General features: G+C 43.8%; 1 protein-coding gene across 4 annotated transcripts; it reads right to left on the bottom strand.

Moving 5' to 3' along the window:
* Nucleotides 1-2,240: 2,240 nt before the first annotated feature.
* On the bottom strand, nt 2,241-25,182 carry TTLL5 (Tubulin tyrosine ligase-like 5). 4 transcript variants are annotated; one of them, XM_068762869.1, is made up of 17 exons: nt 24,736-24,878; nt 24,268-24,369; nt 11,213-11,814; nt 10,895-11,034; nt 10,602-10,819; nt 10,285-10,498; nt 9,758-10,014; nt 9,213-9,412; nt 8,585-8,657; nt 7,827-7,971; nt 6,960-7,200; nt 6,032-6,197; nt 5,484-5,621; nt 4,803-4,959; nt 4,192-4,358; nt 3,573-3,764; nt 2,241-3,009 (listed from the first exon to the last, which is right to left on the bottom strand). In XM_068762869.1, exons 2-17 carry the CDS (start codon nt 24,363-24,365, stop codon nt 2,874-2,876), a joined length of 3,144 nt encoding a protein of 1,047 aa, XP_068618970.1. In that variant the 5' UTR covers nt 24,366-24,369; nt 24,736-24,878; the 3' UTR covers nt 2,241-2,873. The 4 variants fall into 4 exon arrangements, with proteins under 4 accessions (XP_068618970.1, XP_068618971.1, XP_068618973.1 ...); XM_068762870.1 differs by having other exon boundaries at nt 4,809-4,959; XM_068762872.1 differs by lacking the exons at nt 24,268-24,369; nt 24,736-24,878 and adding an exon at nt 25,102-25,182.

Raw genomic sequence — 25,182 nt, 5'->3', positions numbered from 1 at the left:
AAGCACCGAGAAATAAAGACTTAATGGCTTTAACTGTTTTAGTAGCATTCTGAGCCGAGTCTCCCGAGGGGGTCTTCGGGCTTCCATACCTAAATTAATAGTGCCTAAGTTAAGCGCCCTCTGTGCCCAGCTTTAAGTTGAAGGATTCTTTTAATAGAGCCTAATTTTATTCCAGCTTCCATCAAATTGAGCTCTTCTAGCATTTTTCTCAAGATGCGCATAAGTCATTAGTATAAATTTTAAAAGGTGATAATAATGATAATAACACGATTACTAAAAACGTTCCAAAATAAAATACCAATAAGTTAATAAGTTTAATATATCGCATTTGATACATTAAAACCCAATGAAGTTTCGATGAAGCAAGCCATACCAATAAATATTTGCACTGCCTGAAATAAATACTTGTTACTTATTGTTCTATGGCTTGTGCAAGTCACAGGCCATTAAATGAGACAATTTTATTGATGTAATATCAATTCTATTCACCTTTTAATGAATAAATTATATCTGATTCATAATAATGGAAAATTGAATTTTGTTTATAGTAGTCAACGGGCACACCAGCACACCGAAGATAAACCGAAATCAATTGATACTGGGAGCGGGATTTTAGTAGTCTCGGAAATGCAACGCTTTGATGCTTACAGCCCCGCGGTATTCGCACATTCAACAAGGCATTAATTCTCTTTTCTGCGGCAGAATTTTTCCTAATTCGATCAAATAGGGTCACTGTTTTTATTAGTTTCAAAATGATTCCGTTGCGGTACACATGTATTTGAAAAATGTTTTAAATTATTACGAATTCACAATGTGTTGTGCAGTGGTGGATCGCTGGCTCATCTACCTACCCAATGTTTTTACATTGATACGTTCATACGTATCAATGTAAAAACATTGACGTGCTTCATGTGATCAGGGTTTAAAACAAAAAAAGGGTTTGTTATTCATTACTTTATTAGCATACCCAAAATAATTTTACAGAATGTGTTTGATATTGTTCTAAATAACAAGCAATAAGTACAACCAGTCTCCTATAGCGAAACCCCGGTCAACACAATTGTAATGGTCTCTCACTCGTAGCGATGGCTCCTTCAAGTTACACATAAAAAATTTAAAATACAATTCATTTCCTCCGTTATAAAAATACAATTTGACATTCTTCAGAGATCAGCTGCACATCACTCGTCCGCGGCGCGTCGGCGCAGTGCTCACAATTCATTTCTTAATATTAAATCCGCAGTGTCGCGCTCTCTTTAGAACAAGTATTAAGTACTTTAAATTATTAACTATAAAATCTTTACATAAAAAACAACGGGATGGCGGACTTGGGACGGTAACATAAAATATTTAAAAACTAAAATAAAAATTATTAATATTTCACCATAAATAAATAAAAGAAATTAAACTAAAAATAATTTCTTTAAATAAAATGACGGTAACAAATGTTGTTAAAATTTTACAAATAAATTAATGATTCAAATTCAGATGCATGGGGTAACAACAACCTTCCAGGTTTTAAAGCATAGCCCCTCTCAGTCCGCAGCGCAGGGCTGCAGTGGTTACTGTAAACACGTTTATATCTCAGAAAAAGCAAATTCCGGTAAATAGACACGCATTCAATATCATTTATTGCACTAACAAAATAAATCTTCAACTTAACACACGGAGGCGGGTTCCTTAACTATATAAATAGATATATCTCTATATTCAGTTTCAATGTAAAAATAAATATATTTTGGGATACTTTGGCAGGCGCGGCCGTCTGGACTAGCATCGTTGTCTTGTAGTCGCGTGTCGCCGTGGTCACCAATGAACAGCCACGCTAGGATAACGGCAGTTAATGAATGGCTTATAATGACCAGACGATTTACCAACTTCTCCCCGGACTGGATCAATATCCAGTATATAGCTGCGTACTGCTGAGCATTGCAGCCAGAGCAGTTAACAAATAAAAAGGAATTTTAGGCAAGAAGCGACTTATAACTAGAATTCATTCCCTCCATATATATTTTTATTGCTTTGATATTTATGAAAATAATAATTACGAAAATTCTTATAAATTGATTTTTTGCGAAAAATTATGTCGTGTGATGTAGCCTTAACAATGCACACGACGCGTGAACAATTAGTAATCTTTGTAAATTTGCTGAGCAGATCCAAGTCTTCCAAAGGTTGTAATGGAATCCATTTGAAATATATGTATAAACAGCGCTTTTAAATTAATTAAACGTGTCCAAAGAACTTAAACGACTTTAGAACCAAACAATGTCCAGGGCTCGTTACTCCGGTGCCTGCCGCAAAGCAATGCGCGCGCCGGCCGAGCTCCAGCACCGTCTGCCGGCTGCAGGCTGCCCCGCCCCCCGCGAGCACTGCGCGCCCCGCACAGCGCGTCGGCTCTCATTGGTACCCTCGATCACATTTTATTATCACACACGCACACGCGCACAAACACACGCACGCGCGTACGCACACAGGCACGCGCGCCCGTGTCGCGGTCGATTATAATCACAGATATTATTGCTAAAGTGTAGGTAGGAGTGCGCCGCCGGTACCGTCCGGTGACGTGACAAAAGCCATAGTTCAAGATAAAGTATTCGATGTAATTGATCGAAGAGCTATGTAGAGGGAGCTGCGTAGCGTGTTAGTGGAAACGTTTCTCATACAAGTGACATTGTTTATTGCAAGAAGCGCGACGCCGCGGTCTGCGGGTGAATCCTTTTTGTACTTGTACATTTTAAATATAATCTAATGACGTCATTCGTCTCTCTTTTTGTACTGCTCGTTGAGTTTAAACTTTGTAATGGACACAGCTGAGACAACTTAATAGTTGTGCTGTGTTGTCGCGAGATTCCGTGTGCGGCGGCGGGGCGCTAGGGGCGCGCGCCTCTGTTCGTGCCGAGTGACACTTTCTCTTCGCGCAGAGATTCTTTCGCGGGGGAAGCAGAACGGACTGGCGCCTCGGGCTCCGCAGGCGACTCTATCCGTTTGGATGTCTCCGGCAGCGGTCTGCAATCAAATGCTTATGATGTTGGTTACTAAGAAAGAGCTAAACTCGTAATGCTATCGTATTTAGTTAGTTCATTCCTTTCTTGGTAGCAGCTTAATTTAGAACTGATTTATTTTTGGCTTTCAATGTAATCTAGCAAAGCTAGGGACGAGGGGGAGGTCCGCGATATGTATGGATATAATGGCTCTCCTCAATACTTAGGATGAGCAACAAGACCTCCTACGAAACGCGTGCCACAATCACGCGGGACCACTTTGTTTTTTCTAGTCTACTGTCGTTTTTTCTTCTCGGGTTTAGTTTAATTCTGAAATGCTTGGACTAGCTGACGGTCTGAGGAATCGACGTGTCGGAACCTACCCCCCGCTTTGTATTTTTACGACATCTCTTGTTCCCGCTTCCTCCGAGAGCCGCGCTACCCATGTGCTTTTATTCACCGATACAGCGCTTGTTGCAGCTGGCAGGGGTTGGCCAAATTTGCGGGCCAGTATCTGTTGCTCGGATTTCCACTGGGTCGTCAAAGTTAGAATCTAATTGTTCAAAGGTGATCCTGTCAGAGGCATACCGGTAGCGGCGCATGTTGAGCGGGGCCAACGCGGCCAGCAGGCGCAGCAGCGAATGGCGCTCGGAGCGCTGCTCCGCGAGCTTCTCAGCGGGCAGGTCCACGCAGTAGGGGTTGCGCGAGTCGCCCAGAAACGGCGCCACGTGGTTTTCCATTCTTAGCACCAGCAGCAGAACGTCTTCCAAGTCCGCTTCGCTGCAAAAGTCAACCCTTTTGTTAGACTTGTCAACTTTTAAGTAGTGTAATAGAAACACGCGGAATATTATTAGTTTACTATTAACATTACTGCGGCGTACATTGGACTCCCAGATCCTCCAGATGGACCATCGTCGCAGGCAGTAGTTGGCCGCGAACAGCGCAAGAGCAGTCATTGCAGAAAACTTTGGAAAGGTGCAAGCCTTGCAGTGGGCGTGTCAGTTGAAATGAACGAGTGAAGAACATAAAAAATCATCATCATTTGGTTTAACCGATTAATCGAAGCCATGGCACGGTGTGATAGACGTAACGAATATTACAAGTCGCAACTGTCCAGCGCGCCTATTTCTTACCTGATATGCTTTACGCATCTAGGTATAAGTGCGCTCTCTGATTATTTTTATTTGGAGAGGGAGGGGGGGCTCACCTGGCCGAGTAGAGGAACTGCGCGAAGTGTATGTTCGAGACGCAGCCGTCGCGGCGGTCGGCGTCGGCGCACAGGTCGGCGTCGCGGCAGTACAAGTACAGGAAGTCGTTGAGCTGCTTCGCCACCACCGCGCACCGGTCCTTGTCGCACATCTTCGCGGGCGGGCCCTGCGGCATCACAACACGCTCAGTCTCGGCGGCGGGCGCGACAGGCGCGTCGCTCCCAGATCATGTCAAACAACTGGATGTGTCTCGTGCTATATTCCATACGCGCGTGCTGCGTTCCATTCGAAAATACATGCGAATTCATTACGTCGGCACATTCTACTGGGCATGCACTAGTTCGTTACCGGGAAACATTCTAATTAGTGAATCGAGATGTTAGTGAGCTAAATCTAATCAATCGTTACAGCTCCAAAGAAAACATAATAGAAACGTGTGTAACCCAAACGCCTCAGCGAACGTTGCGGACTTATCTGAACATGCGATGTTACTTTAGTGCATGGCGGATTCGTAGCGGGTGCGTGGCGTGTGAGTGACGGGTGCGTAACGGGTGCATAGCGGGTGTGTGGCCGTTCGACCAGCATGAAGCAGCATGCGTACAGATGTCACCTTTACATTGTAGGGCATGCGCAGAGTGGCGGCGGCGCGGCGCAGGAAGCGCAGCAGCAGCGCCGAGTGCTGCACGGCCAGCTCGTTGCCCGGGCACGACACGCGCTTCAACACGTGCGTCAGATACAGCCCGAAGGCGCGCCGCCCCTCGCTCGGTCTGCGCGCACATAAATATCAACATAAGCCAATATAAAGGAGGCACAGGTCACGTCACAATCTCCCGATGACCGGAATTTATGTTATTGTGCTAGAAGCAGATCGGCCAACGTAAAGTTGTACATTGGTAAAGGACCGTACCGACCCGCGTGTTAGCGCAACTCACATACGAAAGTACTTCGAGACTGAATTATGCTTAGCAGCATCAAGACAAACTACTCGCTCCACTGGCCCCCTTGGGCCTCCCATTAGGTGAAGAGGCCCACGAGAAAAATGCATTAGATTCCATGACGTTTTTCTAGGCTAAACAAGGGGGTTTTATTCGCCCCTCAAACACAGACGCTTGGGCACTTGTCGCAGGAGTCGGTGGTGCCGGCGATGTGCAAAGTAAGTTACTCTCCTTCATCAGCAATGCTCACATTTCTCACCATCAGCTGAATAATTGTTTTATCTCAATAGGCTGACTGGTTACATTTTGAAATCGTAGTATTTAGTAATTAGAGCTGTTCAGAGCGCGGCACTGACGTGAGACGCAGGCCGTCCTGCAGCTGCTGCTTGACGAGGTCCTTGGCGCGGCGCGCGTCGCGCGGCGGCGGCGTGCTCTCCGCCAGGTGCACGGGGGGCGCCGCGCCCGCCACCGACACCGCCTCGTACCGTTTCAACCTGCAAATCACCAGGAGCAAAACTTAGACGTAAAGTTTGTTTTAGAATAAAACGTGTCGCGCAACATATTTTTGATCGATTACTAATTCCATACAGCTTCACCGCGCATGTGCAGAAATAGGACTCAAAGCACTTAGTGTAAAACGTGTAGCACGTTAATTGCTGAGTGCTCGTTCGATCGCCACGGCTCTAAGAAAGATTGTTTAGGTAAAACATGTAAAACGTATCATTCTTTGTTCGCTTGGGAATACGCTCCGTAACCGACCTAGCGAGGGATTCCCCAAGAAGGCTCGGCTTGAGCTGTGTCTTACGGAGTGCGTTTAGCATTCCTTTGAATAAGGTTATATATAGTTATAGAAAGGTGACGGAGATGATGATTAGACTTAGAGGAAGCGGCGGCCGGGGCTCACCGCTGCGGCGCGTGGCGGTCGGGGTCGGGGTCCGTGTGCGCGGCGGCCTGCCGGAAGTGCGGCAGCACGTGCGCGTGCACCAGCAGGTTGTAGTTGTGCTGCAGCGCCGCGTACGGAGCGCTGCTGTTCACCGACGTCGAGCACACCGGGATGCCGGTCACCGGGTCTGCACCAACAAGCAATGTGTCTATATATATACAGAGGCCATACAATAAGTATAATGGCTCTAAGATACATTTGAACAGTTGCTACAAAACAATGCAACGTTAGTTTCACGTGCGATAACTCCCCGGCTCTGGGCGGATGACGTTGGGAAACAGCGGTGTGTATACGAGTATGTGTATAATTATAAAGTGTTTTTTACTTTTACATAAATCTCATATGTATTATTATCTATGTAACCAACCAACATGTCAAGTGCTTTCTTTAAGTGAACATGTTAAAATGTTCTTCTGCTACTCATTTTTTATCGCCGCCGTTTTCGGGGGCCTCTCTTACTTCCCCTGCTTTGTAAGCGGCGACTATTTTTCTTTCTCTCTCTACTCATCTTTTTTCCTTCTTAATGTCATTTGTTCATTCGCCTTTTATTCTTCACAAGTTCATTCATTTCTTTTTTTCCTAATCGTTTCACGTTTACATTTTGTTCTGTTTGCTTTATATATATTTTATTGTTTGCTTTACATACATTCCTTTATAATTAAATTGTTACTTTCCTATTTTCACACATTTAATTATTATCTAGAATAGTCTTTCGAACTTCTGTTTTTTTGACTATATGTTCCCTTTAATGGTTTCTCCTACGACCCTTCCGTAGTTCTGTAGATATTCTTGCCATTGCTACTGTCGTATGCAAGTACGTGCTGTCTAGAAGTTTTACTTAATCAATAAAATATAAAGAATTGCGCGGTTAAGTCTGGCGGGTCCTCACCGAGGTACTGCGCGTATTTCTGCCAGGAGTTTTGCGAAGGAAAGATGCGCACGAAGCCGCCGCGGCGCGCGTACTGCGCACGCACGGCGCGCACGATGCGCAGCTCCTCTCCCGCCAGCCCGCCGCCCCCCGCGCCGCCACCAGTGCCGCCCCCCGTGCCGCCGCCTGCGCCGCCACCCGTGCCGCCGCCCGCGCCGCGCCCGCGCACGCACACGTTCTCCGCCGAGTGCACACGGCGACACTGTATGAACACGCTAACACTCAACAAAAACAAACTCATCTACATTACTGAAAACATGCGAGTGTGGTCATTAGATGCGGTGCCTACTTTTAATTATTACGTACTCACACTCTAGCTTGTGATGGTGTATGATTAAGTGTACACCAAAATAAAAATTCATGTCATTTACTGAGCAGGCTCCTGCCGGCTGCGCGATATATTATCTCTTGTATCCCAATAGGCGCAGATGCAAGGCAGCTAAGTATATCAACGTCGGTATATCGTTCGCTTGTTGCATCATTGGTCCTGTTTACTCGCGTACTGTTTATTTATCACTTTGAATCATCTCCAATGACATCGATAGTGACTTTGGAGCAACTCAGTTCGACACAAACTAGATTCAGATCGCGTTGCTTTATGAACACTAAACTTAGGAGGGTTTTAAACACCGCCCCGATCCGCAGGGTCCTCAACAGACTTTGCTGGATATTTTGTGAGTACTTTTAAGAATATCCATAATGAATTAGCTGAAGGTTCCGAGACACCATATGAAGCCGCTTGATGCGGGCACTATGTCTCGTAGTGGGCTTGTATCAGCTGATCTAATGAAAGTTCCAGATGATGAGACAGGCGGCGTGGCCACTGACCGCGCCGATCCTGACGCGCAGCGAGTTGTTCATGTTGGAGGCGTCCTGGCCGGGCGCGGGCACCGCCGGCAGCCCCACGAGCGTGAGCGTGTCCGCCAGCAGCGCAGACTTGACGCGCGCGTCCAGCGGACTCTCGCACGCCAGGCTGCACAAAACAACATCACAATCAGCGTTCCGAAGAGTGAGCCCTTCAATCATCAAATGCTCTCATATATAGTTCTATTATTTTTTTGATAATACAATTATATCACTTCTAGTTCAACTCACGTGGCAGGGAACCTACATCGCAGCCCCCAACAAATCTACATTACAAAGGCACTTGGTGTTTTACAATAAAACGTGTTAATCATCATAATGACGACACGTGGGTTTATATAGTTGAATGCACATCACTTGCATGAACATCGCGTGCGCCTCGAAGTAGGTTGCGCATCAGACCATGACCACTTGTTATGCTATGCTACCTATTTACTATTATATTATATTTCGAATTTACTTATAAAACTTGAATTAATGCAACTAATAACAAATCTTTTTAATCACAACCACAATCGTTATCTGTCAAAATTTACCATGCATCATTAGATTTTTTTAAATGTAGCTTCTTACACTAAACATTCAAATATGTATAAGAAATACCAATATGCAATCTGCCTGAGAACTTCAAAATAAAACATTAATGAAATGAGCTATACATGACCAAGACGGAATCTAAAGAGTCAATACCAAATGTAAGAGAGGAAGGCAAACATAAAGACCTGGGCGAGAGGTTGATCTCCAGCAGCCACGGCTTCAGGTTGTCGTCGATTAAGATGTCGTAGCCGAACAGTTCTGCAACAAAACGCACCGATCACTCTACCGCAGCGGCACCGAGTCGCACCGCTAGAGCCGCCCGCACGTCCTGTACGTTGTGTTCGACACTTGCACACCCGCCGTATCTCCTCGAGACATTGCGGCGCAGGCGCACACACGCGACAGATACCAAGGGAGCTCAGTAAAAGTGGACTTTGGTAAGTAAACCGCTTACTGGGGCGCCAGTTATACGGTGTGCATCAATTTTCTTAATAGTAGAGCCTAGATTTGTTATCAGTATATCGGCACTGGTCGTACATTGCTAGTCCATGGTCCAAAGATCGCCACGATGACCGATCTCGCGCTGCCCGCCTACAATGGCTTATGGTCGCCTTTAGAGAAGTATTTAGTCCCAGCGGCCGGCGGTTGCGCAGTTGCGCGTGTGTAGTGTAAACAAATTTCAAGCGATTATACAGGACAGGACTAAATTTCTCGAATGAGCTGTTGTGTGTTGATGTTGAAATGATACAGTGGAGCTCGATTCAGCTGTACTTATTTGAGATCACGTAGAAAATAAAAGAAATGAACATTAACCAAAGCAGTTGAAGACGTTGGGCACGAAGACGCGCGCGGCCGCCGCCATGGTGTGAGCGGAGCACAGCACCGACTTGACGACCAGGTCCTCCACGGCGGCCATGAGCGCGCGCGTGTCGCGGCCCTGCGCGCGCAACGTGCGCAGCAGCGCCGACAGCGTCCACTTGTGGCCCACGTCGCCCGCCACCGGGTCCTCGCACCTGCGCGCACACACAACACACGCGCGTCTTTAAATCACACATCTCGCTAGTGTTTGCGTGATGGGCGAGCACATGAAACGTACCCAACCACACAAGCTTTCAAAAACACCAAATATAATATGAATTGGGGAACAACAGACCACAAGTTGGCAGTTTTTGCTTTAACTTTATAGCGCGGTTTAAATAAAAAGTAGCGGAGGCTGCTCGCCACGCGCCGGCCACCAGCGCGCGCGACGTGCTGCACCTGAACAGCCCCAAATTCTACTACATATGCTCCACAAGCAACAGAGCTGGCGAGTGAGACAGTCTCCTCTAGTCTCTAGATACGTCACGCGCCCTACTCACTTGATGTAATCCGTATGGTATTTGTTGATGCTGTAGTTGCAGAGGTGCATGCAGGGGTTCCACAGGTTCTTGTTGGTCTTGTCGTACTTGACGGTCGCGAAGCGCACCAGCCCCTCCTCGTACAGGTACACGAGCAGCGGGTCCACCGACGTGACGCACACGTACAGGCGCAGGTCGCACTTGTGCCCGCCGATCAGCAGCGGCTTGTCGATGTACTTGGCCACCACCACGTTCTCGCCTTTGGGGATCTGTTCCGGCTGCGGGGAGAGGTGACCGTCACTGAATTCGCCATACATGTCACTGAATACTAACGCCTCTTTCATCAACGTGAGCATTATATTTTCTAGGTCGTCCAACCGGCACTTATGAAAACATATATATATATATATATAACAACGACGAAAGGCGTCAAACACCATTACATATCTCTATGAAAAAAGTTACTGACAACTTGCAACCCTTGAGTTAGTCTAGCCTCAGAAAAAAGGATGTGGGAGTTGTAGGCTTCTAGTAAAAAAGGTACTTGCATTGTTGACAATGTAGATGCCGCGCCCCCGGCTGGAGGCCGCCGGCTTGACGATCCAGGGCCCCTTGGTCCTGTAGTGTGCGGTGCACAGCTCCTTGAACTCCATGGGCATGAGGAAGGTGGTCGGGATGAAGTCGAAATTCTTCATGCCGCGGAAGTACTGCATCTTCTCGATGTTCTTGAACAGTTTGTCCTTGCGGGTGAGTTCGTACGATCTGAGGTTAACAAACACTTAGTCCTGACGGGGCGATCCAATAACGAGCGCGTACTTTTACTGCCCCAAAGAGTATTTTACCGATAAGCTGACAGTGTACTCACCGCGGGAAATGATTGACTCTTTGGTACGGTGTGAGCGATCTCAGCACGTCGGGTTTGGGGTGCAGCCCGGCCCACAACAAATTAAAGTCTTTAGAGTCAGCCGGCGCCTCCTGCAGCCCGTGCGCCTGCAGCAGCCGGTGCAGCAGCTTCGTCTCCGTGTTCACCAGCTTGTAGGTGGCTTTGAGGATCCTCGCCGGCATGTGGCTGCTCTCTAACACCTAGACAATTCAAACTTCATGATCTCGCAAGTCGGAACTGCTGGTTCAAACCGCTGGTCGAAGTGTCGTGCGCACCTTGACACTCTCCACTTCCTTCACCAAGTTCTCGGAATCCTCGCTGTCCTGCGGCGACACCGGCCTCTTTATGAGCGGAAATTTCTGTTTGTTCTTCCCTTTATTTTTCTTACTTTTCTTGTCTTCTTTAGTTTCTACAACTGTAACACAAAATATAAATGATTGGATGCTTTATTTTATTTTTGACGCATGTGCAACATATATAAGAGTAGTCGGCTGCTGCAGTAGTTCGTACATTCGTATGTCCCGCAGCGCTAGGGCGCTGGGGTGTGGAAAAATAAAACTAGGGTCCGCAGCGGGGCCGCGGCCTGCGCTTACCTTTCCCTGGCGGCGGCGGGTCCTCGGGCGGCTTGATGTTGGCGGTGGTGTTCTCCACGTCCAGGTGCTTCTTGAGCGTGATCTTGCTGAGGTCGTTGAGCACGTCGTCGATGTCGCGCTTGTGCACGGCGGGCTCGTGGCCCTGCTCCTCCACCGCCTCCACGGACTCGGGCAGCTCGGCGTCGCTCACGTGCCGCACCACGTACGCCTGCCCGCCGAACTTGTTGGCCGTGCCGAACGTCTCCATCACGTCGTGCATTATATTTTTCGGTCTCATACTGAAGGAATGCGGCTCGGATACCAGTCTTTTGGCCATATTTTTAGCTTTGTTCAATAAGATATTAGTGCCCGTGTTGTTGCCCACGGTTTTGGTGGTCGACTCCATGGACGGCGTGCGCGACGCGAGGACGCAGGACCGGAACACGAGGACCGCGCCCTTGGAGCCGATGGGCCCGCCCGTGATCCAGTCCGCGACGGAGGCTTCCTTTTCGTTCTCTCCATTCGTCTCCTCTTCGTTCTTCCTCATGATGTCGGCCTCCTCCGAGAGCGTTGTCCGAGGGCCCGATGTAGACGGATTCGTTGTTTCTGGTGATACATGTGGACTGAAAATATAATTGAACACTATGAGTACGGGCTCGGCGGCGCTGCGAGCACTCTCAATGGATTTTATTATCTTTCCCGTGCACTACATTTCCGATGTCGGTTCGTGCTAGCAAGCGTTTGTACCGTGAAAACGACTTTAACCTATTTTGAAATGTGTTGCTGACATGCTAAAATGAATCGATGAAACAAATGTATGTAGAATTACTGGGAGCTTTAGCTTTTTTAGCTGTGAGTAATTCCAATAAGCGCGACACGTGGCCACAGACCTTTATTTATTTAAGACTTGTTAAACTTTGATACGAAAACAGTCGTGCATTGTGGTTAGTACGTTAAGAACGAAAAAGGTAAAGCGGCTAAACAAAATGGTTCAATCGAAAATTGCACGAGATTACCGGCGGCCGCGGTCGGTTCCCGGGTCGAACGAGACTTCAATTCGGAAGTGGCGGCGCGCGTGGGACAGTGCGACAGAATGCACGAGCGGTTTACTTTGCCTATACATCTTTATAAAAAATGATAATGCCTTGCGCCGAGCTGGACGTTCCACGGATTGACTCGGCGCATGCACCCCCGGGAAGGGACTTCGGCTTGTGCTAGCACTCGACACGTTTTTTCGGATATTCGAGGCAGCTCAAAGGTCGAGGATATTAGATATACACTCACGAATATAGGGCAGTTGGTTATAAAAGTATAAGTTTTAAAAGCATCGACGTACACCTGATTTCTCACCAAACGACTTTTAAGCTCTTACGACTACTTTCAATCACTCTCAAATGCGTATTAATTTATTTTTCCATTGGAACGCGATAACTAATAATAACTTCTTGCAATACAAAGTCTGCATAGACAGAGAATAAACAGTAATTAATATGTATATATAATATTATTATAGTATCTTTGTTGTTGAACTATACATTCTTCCTTTAAAGCTAGATGTGACCGTGTAATAAAAATGTAATGAAAAATTAAATGAAAATTTCAACCCGAGCCTACAGAGGCTGTGAGAGCGCGCGCGCGCCCGTCGCCTCGCCGCAAGGTCCGCCGCGGCCGCGTTGCCCGAACTTTCAAAGGTATTTCAAAATAAAAGCGAACACCCAGCTCGTGGTTTTTTTATCAAGTACGGGTCGACTACGACCTGTGATTTCATTCGTACAGTGAGGTCAGAAATTGTACGAAACATGTAAAGTACATTCACCGATACATTCTCAGACAAAAATGTTACTAGGCGCTTAATTCATCGCTATTTTCTTTGCACCTCATCTAAAAAGTTTTATATGATATATAAAAATAGAATAAATTAAAACAACAGTCCCGAGATGTCAAACGTTTGGCACGGATCAAGAAACCAGAAAAGGAGGCAATGAAACAGAAAATATTTATTTACAATTAAAACGTTAGCTAAAGTTATTATCAAGACATTTATTGCATAAATAAAACGATCACTCTCGAAAAGCTTGTGTTCATTTTTCCCAAGTGGATCGCGACGCGTTAATTGGCAGTAATGAGGGTGCTGCGCGTGCGCAGCGAAAGCGAAGGCTTCCCAAATCGAGTTCGGTTAACGGAATTCTTTTCTTATCTCACGCTAACGGGCGGCTACACGTCGAGCAGAGCAAAGCGGCCGATCCAAAATCTGACTACCGGTCCTTCCCAGCCCCGGAATTTTTAATACTCCTCGCTTTGTACCTTGTACAGTAATACCCCGCTTTACGCGACCCCGTTATACGCTGTTTCACTATAACGCGAATTGCAAATTTCGCGCTCAAATGCCTCGAATTACGCGAAAGAGTGCGTATAAATGTAATGAGTCATCAACTTCTCTATGGTGTCTTGACCATCTGTCAAACAATTAAAAACAGTGTTGGGTGTTAAGAACGTAAACAAAACGTTACCCAAAAGACAATAGATGTATTTCTCCACAAGTTTCTCCACAACTACACGTCTTGCGAAGCAGAGTACAGTCAAAACTAAATAGATAATAATTAGACGATCAATAAGAGTTCTGTTAAAAGTTCCAATGTTCAATAATAAAATAGTTTCCTCTTTCAAAAATCATAAATAACATACTGATATCATAGCTAGGAAAAAAAATTAAAATTAAAAACATCACATATTTAAATTGATTATAATGTGCCATCTCTTGTTGCATACTTTATACACTGCCAGATGTTATAGCAGTGACGCATCCCTATAGAAAAAAAGTAAAATTTTAGAGTGGCCATTTTCTCCAGGGTGGTTGTAAATAGGTGTAGAAGACAGTATTACTCTATTTAAGATTTGACAAAGTATTATCATGAGAGCTATCGCATTTTCAGCCTAAGTCACAATTCCGTTTACAAACGCGCCCATTGAACGAGAACACGGTATTAATGGCACGTGCACGGCATGTTGCCCCGCCGAGTTTATACACACCCGGTGGTGTCACTTTGAATCATTTGGAGCATTGTTTCGCAATGATACGACTTTGCCCACTAGTGGGCACTTAAGCATTCCATCGGGCAGGCGGCGGGTTAAAAGCAGCCGTCTATAATATTTTTTTTTTAGTTTGGCGACCTCTCGTTCACACCTGCACTGCATATTTTTTTCGGGTTTACACTTTTAATTTTTTCCTTGCTTTTTCCATGCTTCAGAATATATATTCATCCTTCTTCCTTCACAAATTTTTCTTTTTTGACATTTATTTCAGAAATCTACATTCATACCTCGCGTGTATAATTTTCAGCTTATAATCTTGGTGTAAATACAAATTATAACGTTTAAATATATAGTAAATGCTGCCGGAAACAAGAAGCTACATACAATTCGGTAAACGAAGGCGATATATTATAAATAAATGTTAAATCGTTTACTCTTCACCTCGCCCCAATACCCAGTGAGACCAGTAAGCCACGGCGCGAACATGTACAAGTACCGAGTTGAACGATTCCATTTGGGCTGTATTGATGTCACGGCGTATTGAATAACCTCAGCAAATGATATGCGCCGGCGCGCCGTTACAGCGCCTTTTGTAGCGGGCGGCGTGCGCGTGCGCAGCCCTATAAGGCGGCGGGCGAGCGAAACTCACACCGTCACTTTTCGAAAATATTCTTCACAAGTAAGAAAAGGACCAATATTTAGCCACTTCCGCCCATGCAGTGGTAGTCATGCAATAAAACGCATCGCCCGCCAGCCCGCTGATAGTGCCAAACACAGAGTGAGCGTTTGGCTCACTCTGTGTTTGGCACTAATCGGTGTAACATAACTCCTGAAGATGCCCCGTGGAGGGGTGAAACACGTGTTGAGTAATTTGGCGGTGGCGGTTGTGTGGTTCGCATTGTTTGCCGCATACGCATTTATCAGCAGGCTGGCGGGCGGTGCATTTTATTGCATGACTACCACTTAATGTGCGGAAGTGGCTAAATATTGGTCCTTTTCTTACTTAGGATGGACTTCCGCAAGGAAACGCCTGATTCCATTAAATATTCTTCACGCCTCAACGCCGAGTATTCAGCCGCAGCAAGACCTAGCACCTGATGTACGATACAAAAAATGTCGCAGAATAAGATCGGACGCATGGTTTTACTGTTACCAAATGCTATTTACTGCTTTAGTGTTCAAAGCGACACAGGGCACTCGCTTGATCCGTTTATCGCAAAACTGGATTATCTTTAACCTCATGACATTCACTGTATGTTCATGTAAATTCATGTTTTAGCGAAATCAAGAACTGGTTTAATTCGTCTATGTTCCTTCTTAATAGGGATAGGTCTCTATTCATTTTGGAATCGAAGACACTCGGGGATCTGTAATTCAGCACCCTCCAACCCCCCTTACAACTTAACCGACCTCGTTACGTCTGAACTAATAGAGTTATTAGTTAAGTCTGCACAGGCTGCCGGCGGAGCTCGCTGCACAAAAGCATCCGAACACAATGTACGCGGACACATAACCGATGAAGTAGTTCAGTGTTGCCATTGTTGCTCCGGCTCGCTGCCTTACAATTTCAAGTTGGATAACATTACGTCGTTTATACATAAACAGCGTTCAATAGATAAAATGTACAGCGGCAGCACCGGCGTTTTCACCGGCCGCCAATAACAGACAGCATAGCTTTTTATTAAGCCACCTGTCGGGGTATTTTTTTTATTTAACAATTCATATCCTTATTGACCACTCTCTAATTTTTGTTTATCTGCGCGATCAACGGGAGCTTGCAGTTTGATTCCACTTTGTTATGTTTTTTCCTAGATCACGTGTTGTTAATCAATATTTCCACATTGCTTATCATCTGCTCTTGCCTGTATTATGGTTATTTACTATTTATTTTTAGTATTTTCTATCCTATTGTTTCTATGTAAACTTACATACTATACTACTACATATTCTACGTAATGTTACTTTGAATTCTTATACGCGTCTATTACTCACAATGACGGCATCGAGGCACGGTTCCTCCTCATTGTTCGTAATGTCCATTTTCTGATTACAATCTTTGCTTATTCTTTGTTTCTACTCTAATACCATTATTTTAATTATTTATATAACGGCCGGCGCGCCCCGCGTGCGAAAGATTGCATTTTACACTTTATTAACCCACACTATGTACATTTTGTCCCAAGGTAATCTGTTACTTTTTTCAAGTTAACTTTATTCTTAACATTACATTATATCTTAACAGTATCGACATAGACCGCCGATGTCATCTCCTGGTGTTATCGTCGCTTCCAGCTGGGTCAGGGTGCAAGAATTAGTTTTATTAGAACGTATTGAAATGTCAATAGTTGGACATTTGTGAAACTCAAATAAAACCACTTCCGTCGCGAGCGGGTTGCATTGCTCTAACTAATGACTGGCTATTAGCGGGTTGGACGCGCGTGACCCTGCAGTCCAACAGGTAATTTCTGGTAAATCCTAATTTGGTCGCTATCGACACATTGGACAATATATTTACTACAAAATTTTTCTTGCCACAGGAAATGATTATAATTGAGATACGTTTATTGCATTTTGTTTTGTTGTGAAAAATCAGCAGGACCCTACGTTTTTGTATGTAAGGCACGTGTCCCTGGCAACAGGAAGTTTTGGCAATTGGTATTAGAACGGCACCCCAGGCGACGCGGTGGGTATCGACCAGCACACGGTTGCCGAGGGCGGCTCACGTCAAATTAAAATTCATCAACGCTGTTCACAAAAATAAAACGCTTTACAAAGTGCATACATTAGAGGAAGGTGGGCGGAGAGGTTTAGGCCTAGCAGAAGACGTCTTATGGCTGAAGTGATGATGACAATTAGACCAGCAGACCGCGCCGCCAGACCGACAGTTGTATATACGACGATGGTGCACAAAGCAGCCCGGCGCGAGCAGCGCGACCCCGGCTTGCTTACTACGGCTTCTTAATCCTTGTAAGCTATGACAGGCGTAGACGAAGCAACGACTAGTGTATATGTTCTCTTTCCAAACGAAACGAGATCATTGTGGAGGCCAGCTGCGCAAGCACCGGCGCGGAGGCAGGCCGTAGTCCTGCTGACGGTAAACCATAACACATCGCGCGGTAACCACGTGCAGACTGATTGTCAGCGACGATGCGTCGCACGCGGCCGCCAGCAGCGCGATGCATTCACTAAACAGCCTACTTTAGTTAAGCGACTCTCTCCGATAGATGATTGTAAAAAAAGAATTACTACATCACACATTCAAATAATATAATAAACATAACGGCATATACCAAGGTATCTGTGAAAGTGATTACGAACAAAAACACAACTGAATCTGTGGGCTCTGCCGACATCAGAAGGAATTTGGAACACTTGCAGTTTTAAAGTTGTAAATATCATCATATGGAAACACAATTTGAATTTAGTTTCTGTCGAATTGGTCCATGTGCATGTTCTTAGCGGGGAATAATATACCAACGTCGTACCAGCGGTGCCTACAAAAATAAACGCTCTTTACAAAATCAAATCTCGTTTTTTTGTTAAATCCGCGGTAGTTTGTTCTCGCACAGAACTTGTTACGTAAATACCTTTTGAATTATATTTCTTAATGTCTATTTATGTGATATAAAACCTTGCGACACGGCACCGCACTCATTGTCGGAACAAGTACCCTGCCGTCCGCCTTCTTACACCGCTGGTTGTATTTAACGGTCGTCATCGCGAACATCTTGATTTTGGTTACAAACTTTATATTATGAATGTTACGCTGCTAAACTTAAGGAAATGCGCGCGTTTTTCTTGCACATCATTCCGATTAGCATCACACCCGCACACCAGCGCTCGCCGGCGCGAGACAGCACTTTCACTAGCTGCGGCGCGCACCGCTGCCCGCTACCTGGGCGACCTTCCCGGGAGAAGTTTTTATGTTCTTTACGTACATTATTAAGGCAACTTGTTATATGTTAGAAGACAGAAACAAGTGCGAGGCACAGGTGGCTGGCGCACCGAGCTTTCTCCGCATTACCTAAACGCAAGTGAAAAGCGATCGACATCGCCGTATAAGCGGACACGTTGCAGTCGCAGCCGGTACGGCCGGTGCAGCCGGTGCAGCCGGTGCGGCCGGCCTCGCCCCGAGCGCAACGCGGGCGCGACATTAACCTCGCTCCACATGCACTCAGCGAGTCGAGAGTTAATTACCCGCTGTTCACTTGACGCAATGTTACCTTGGCCGCGCCTGAGCACGGGGGTTCCCCGAGTTGGATGACGAACTGCACCGTCTCAGAGAAGAGGCTTGTGGTTTATGTGTCTACGGATTCTTACCATCTCCTACGCAATGTAGTCTTTTAATTTTTTTTGTCCGTATTTCCTTGGAATAGCAATCCAGCATCCATCACCATCATCGTGGAGATTGCAAGACGGCCTTTCTCACAATATCCAGCCATCTCCGATCTCCGAGGCACGTCGCATGTCTTAAATTCTAGTGCGTTTCCGTCAAGTCCCGCAAAAATCCGACAACCGCCAACCAGGACGACCTCTGCATCTGCAGTACGACTCTCTTTACAGTCGACTTTTCCTTACACAACGTAACCAAATAATTGTATTTGTTGAGATTAACTGATTGCCGGTGGAAGCGTTAAGGAGCAAGGGCAAGTCTTTAAGGCTTTCGTAATGCTAGGATGACGCAATGGTCAGCGCAGCAAGTATCCGATTATAACATAAGCCTCCCGCGGCGAAGCGCGCACACTCGATGGGTTCCTTTCAGACATGGGAAAGCATCTCGATAGCTCAGCCATTTGATAACTGTTTGCAAGTGTGAAAACTCACAATGGATTTTTACACCTGAAATAATCACCCTGCTTCATAACACTCTTTCGCAAATGCATCAACTCGAATGATAAGGTGATAACTGTCTACCAAAGACAGTTTAGCTGCCTGCGGCCGCCGCGACCGACTTTTAAAAATGAAACAGTTGTCTTTAAAATTATCCGTGCTCATACGACTGTGAAATTGGACAACGAAGTTGTACTTCGTTGGATAAATACGAGCCGTCGGCCGCCTCGCAGCTGTTTACAGTTCACCGACGAAGAAGCCGCGGAATTGTTGGAGGGCAGACGTATTATTGTTTGAAACTGCACGAGGGCATCAGGAAGGTTGGTTCTGTTTGCATCGCCAAGGACCGTCAAACAAACACTGACATGACACCTGCATGATGTATACTGTTTATAATAAAAATAATGTTTCAATGTATTTAGATTACTTTTTTTATTAAAGCAACAACGTCGAGCCGTTCCGCCTGTTATAACATCAGTTGTAGCGATCCGGACACGCGAACGACGCCGGCTCATCTCCGGCAACGGCAACGGCAACGGCAACGCGGATGGAGAGTCAAATCTAAAACAATGACACTTTCGTACGCTACTAAATTTCTTCTTATAAATAAATTACCATTCACGACTTTCGTGTTTATATTTTTCAACTGACCGCACCAACGTACAAAATATTAATGTTTTCCTGTAGTATTTAAAAAAATTCGACGTCGCCGTTGTTTCCATCAAACATTGGCACGGTGGATACTGGTTTAATTACAGAAGCGAGTGCGAGTTCTGTGCAAATACTTGCATCGTTCGAGCAGCGGTCGCGCCGCGCTCCGTGACTCACATTTATTTTGGATAATGGTTAGCTACTCACACGAAAACTTTACCCATTTGCGGCGGGCGCAGGGCGCACGCGCACCAACTCAGCGCGGGGACGTGACGCGGCGATGAATTTCGCGCGCTTTTCGCTGTCAGCGTGACGCGTGACGTGTGCGGCGTGCGGGCGCGGTCGGAGGGCCGGCGGCGACTGAGCGCGAAGGCGAAGGGGGTTGCGGCGGAGCACCGCCACTCCCCACCGACAGCCTGCTGCTAACGTGAACAGCTATCGATGACTATCGATGTAACCACCGCATCAAAACATCGCCCAAATTCTTTTCGATAAATAAAACTGTTCTCATGATTAAAATCGAATTTACGAGATAATCCGATTTTATGATTTATTTTGATAATAATTTTTAGGTCTCCCGTGTCGGCATGTTTCTGCTCATGCTTTTTAAAATTGGCGTACAATCAACAAGTGTCGGATTTTTATTTCCACTACCTCCAAACAAAGACAATAAACGGAAGTTAGCTGCGAAGGCGTGTAATACCGTGTAGTTGCAGTAGTAATTTTGTGGAATTCAGAAGATAATTTAAATTTACTTATGACGGGTTACTTTATGAAGTAATTGTAAAGTTGTAAGACTCGATTTTGATAGATTAGGAAAAAAAATGACTTTTATTTACGTTTACATTGGAAACACTGACAGTTATTCCACTGAACGTATTAGTAAAACACGCCGAAGAAAAAGGCCACCATCGAGCGCCAAACGCCCGATCGTACAACATTGAAGGCGATAGAAACTTAGGTTAAAGTTCTTCCGCTACTTCCTCCCCCTGCGCTAACACTTTCCGAAGTGGCAGTAGCGATATTAGCCAGGCAATAGCAGCTGGCCAAGCCGAGGTATTTCGGAAGGCTGAGCGTGTATTACGAACGAAAGCCCGAGCCGCGGCCTTTTCGTAGAAATCCTTATGCCTAGTCGCTCCATGAAGAGACTCCTAATCCGATGAAATAAAAGTATGTAAGGGCTCGAACTATGGCTTCCCTGGGAGAAATTGATAACACGTATAACTTATTGCTGAAACTATTTGAATGCTTATGGTTCTGGTGCAGTTTTTCTAATGAAATAAACTACCTCCGCGGCGTGTAGCTTGTTCTCCTGAAAAAGCGTGAAGTGAAGCCAAACTTGGGCGACTGATACCTAGATTACCCGTCATTTAAAACTTAAAAGGGCATAATCCGATAACGTAGTCTGAGCTCCGGCCTGAGACTACGTGGGGTCGCGTGGGGTCGCGTGCGGTCGCGTGCGCAAGTGCATCCCGCATTCGTTAAAACTGGAGCGCGCAATTTTTCTGCGACTAAAGGCACCACTGTTTGCTTCAGCGTCATTGGTTGCCTGTTTATAGTAAATAAGTTCGATCCGAAGTCCTAGGCGCGGACGGCACATACATCACGCTTTTATAATCTTCTTGATAAGTCTTCATAGAAGATACTTCACCTTGGGAATGATGTGTTACAATGTTTATTCAATATATGCAGATGCATATATATATATATATATATTTATATATATAGTTTCCTCCACCTGTTCTCGAGTCTGAGGCATTTCATGCGAATAGGGGGTGAAGGCTCTACTTTACGGTTAACAATAGATGTAATCCACCGTATCTAATCGTGTTAAATAAGGAATTATTAAATTTGAAGTGATCACTCTCTAGCAGGGTGCAGTGCCGACTTGCAACAAATATTTCTGTAACGCTCAAATTGGTTTCGTGTTTATTTTTATCGAGTTCACCAGTGGTGGCGTGGTGACCTATTTCTGTCGACTTGCATTGGCGTGCAGAGCGTCGCGCTTAGTAGACCAATGGTTTGTTTTATGATAAGGTGCAGCCGCATTACTTAACATGTTATACCTTTGGAGTTGCACTGCTATGCTATGCTTGGTTTGCTAACTGCGCGAGCTTCCTGATCGTCTCGGGAATATAAAATATCGTGACGTCGCCTCGTTGCTTGAGGTCGCACAGGGGCGGGGGCGGAGCGCTGTCTCTTCCGCATTGTGAGCTAAATGTGTGCACCACCGCAGCCCGAGCGTACGTGACTGATACGTCTTCGTGGCTCCGTGTGCCACCTGATTGATAGCACTCAAAATACCTATACATTATTTTTATTTATTTATTTATATAAAGCGTTTAAGTTTATCCATAAACTAAACTGTTTTATCTGTCGCAGAAGGATGTCGTCGAGTTGACGCGCTGTAAACACCTACTCAGCCTTAATGGAGCCATAAACACAAACAGCTCTTGTACTTGACAAAAGTATTCAGTCTTTTAATTTTGCATTTATACACTTATAGTATGATTTAATCAGCTTACAGCAAAATCTAGAAAAAACCTAACGTTTGTATTAACTACCTGACTTTTCCATCAAGCACGTTACAATAACAAATGATAAAAAAAGATAACACTTTCGTTTATATTTTTTTTACATCTTTAATTGGCGCCTGATAAGTTTCAAACGTTTTATAATGTTGCGTGTTCCGTGTTCAGTGAAGGGTCGTTCATGGTACAAGATTGACTAAGCAAAAACTTTTCTACTTTGTTTGCTTTTATGGCTTCACAACTTTTGCCTTTAGAGTACGCGTTGCGATTTTACTCTGTATTTCTTTGACAATATTTTTATTACATTTTTTATCAGTAATGTTAACTAGCAAGTTAAAAATAATTAATCTATTTATTTTAAATAAATAAACAGTATGACTGAAGCAGAACTGCAGAAAACTTTAGTGGTTTACATAACTATAACATTACTGCATTGCCTGCACCAATGATACTGGCACATATTAACATCGCTGCTTATAATTATTAACAAGTTTCTTAAGGGTTTTATGCAAGGAAAACTTAATAGAGTGTTACTGACATTATGCCAATTGTGATCTGCACATCCTGTCTTGTGATCACACCTGACAATATCAACTAAAAATCCATCAAACAGCTATAAACAATGCCAGTTGGCACCTTTTAAATTATCATCCAAAAAATAGACCAAGGAAAAAAAAATTCATAGCTACCCGCTGTGTTTATATAAAATGTGATTTTTTAACATTAACAAGTAGCATAAATAAACAGCCATTACGATTTTCCAATCCATTAAACACAAATGTTTACGCTGAGTTCCAGTTACTAGGAAACCTAATGGTTATGAACAGTACCTTGCAATTACACATAAAAGAAATATTTTTATGCATACCAACAGTGAAAATATGTAAAAGATGTCTAAAATACCAGGCAAAACTGAAAGTTTTATAAAAAAAATTATTACCATTAAATTTTTTAAAAGTATAAATAAATTAGTTCCAAATTTAAATTTTTGTTAGCATAATGAAACTATTGTGCCAAATAAAATGTATCATAGTAAAACTGCAAATCCACAACGGCACCTTCTAAAGCATCTGGTGCATGAGTGGTATAACAAATTGCTTTTTAGTATGACGAAAAACATGATCATCCTTTGACTGCTGATGTAAAAGAAAACATGCTAAAAGCATAAAATTGATTAAACACAATTGAATAAAAACAATAGAAACATTACAAGGCTAGTAGTAAGAACTAGTTATTTAATACACCATATATTTATATATATATATGGAAGAGGTCATTCATTAAGACAGATGATAGATTAGTTTATGGAAAAATAATTCAGATTGTAAGTGAAAGTGAAGATGGTTGAAAATCTATATTGTTAGCAATTCACAATATCATTGAATTATGTATTCATGAAAACTTAGTCCGAGTACAGTGTATAATTTATACTAGGTCTAGCATGTCACAAGCAACCTTACTTCCCAATCTTACATCATTATGGTCAGTTCTCTAAAACCTTACAGAAAGTAGCCAATGGTAATGTTTACTATGGTCACGGCTCAGTACTAGTATGTTATGTGCCATCTTACTGAAAGAAATAAATATAACAAACAATAAGAACAGATGAAGATGTTTAATTTTGCTAAACTCATGACATCTCTGTCCAAGATAATGTCCAAGTTATTTTGTGTATTTTACTACAAGAGAATGCAAGTATATAGATAGATAGATATAAATATACAATAAAAATAAATACATATTTACATATATTTCTCTACTTATATACAAAATAACTTAGATAAATTTATGGAGAATGTGTTTGTGTGCCAAGCATAATGTGTGTAAATTGGTTGAAAGATGTAATTGAAATTTCATGAAAGTTTTATCTTGAAGTCATCAATTTCAAAATCCTAATTCCATACATATTTTTTATTTCATGGATTCTTTTTTAACCATTACGTGACATATCAAGAATTACATGTAGACTTTGAAATTGAAAAGAGTTTTTATATGAATGACAAATAAAAATACATATTATAAGACTTTAACCTGGTGTGTGGACGGTTGTGGTGGCATTTTGTGTGTACTTTGGGGATATCGTCGAGGGATACCTGAAAGCCGGTCGCGCGGCGCTCCGAGTGCTCCATGGCTCTTACGGAATAATAATATGATACACCAGTTAGTAAGAATACGAAAATTATTTACAATATAAACGCGGCCACATTAGCCAAGTAATTCGATATATTAAATAAAGTGAATATTCTTTTTCAACCCTCTTCAAATATATAATACATTATTTTATAACATGACATACTATTTTAAAATACATACATAATTTAATAATTTGAACTAATTAGTTTTGCCTTGATTCGACAAGCTACACGTAAAGCAGCCGGCGTTGACACAACAGCATACGGCTTAACATACACAAATCGATATCTTTATGCGGTATTAGCGAATTTTAACAAAATGCTCCCTCGCGTCATTCGCGAAAAATATTAATAAATGGTTACTCACGATTCTGATTACTATATTGTTCGCCGATGGCCCGCGGACGAAGTTTAAGCTCGCACTGTTAATTTCACATTTCTATTTTGGTAATATTTTTATTGTGTTTGTGTTTGTTTTAACAAATTCACCGCAATTTTGATAGATCCATATTTTCATGTTTCAAATTTAGCACACGCGCGTCATGTATAGATGGATGCGTTCTTAAACTTTGAAGAGTAGTAATACTATTTGTTTCTTTGTTTTTATTTTTATAGAATAATGAAGTACAATTTAAAAATTACAGATAAAATAACAAAACGAAATACGAATTAAAAATTAAAATATATGAAAATATAATTGGAAGTATTGAGGTATTTGATTTTTTTTCAATACCTGGCCAGCAACTGTCATTGCTGTCAATTTTTCATTACAAGAAAATGATCTTCCTGGTTATTACCGATAATTTTACTGCTT

Source organism: Battus philenor, unplaced genomic scaffold (genome assembly GCF_028537555.1).
Source record: "Battus philenor isolate CCGP_79_NKW_IND1 unplaced genomic scaffold, ilBatPhil1.0.hap1 SCAF_17, whole genome shotgun sequence".
NCBI lineage: Eukaryota > Metazoa > Arthropoda > Insecta > Lepidoptera > Papilionidae > Battus > Battus philenor.
Note: the sequence above shows the minus strand (reverse complement) of the source record. Positions and strands in the feature narration are given on the sequence as shown.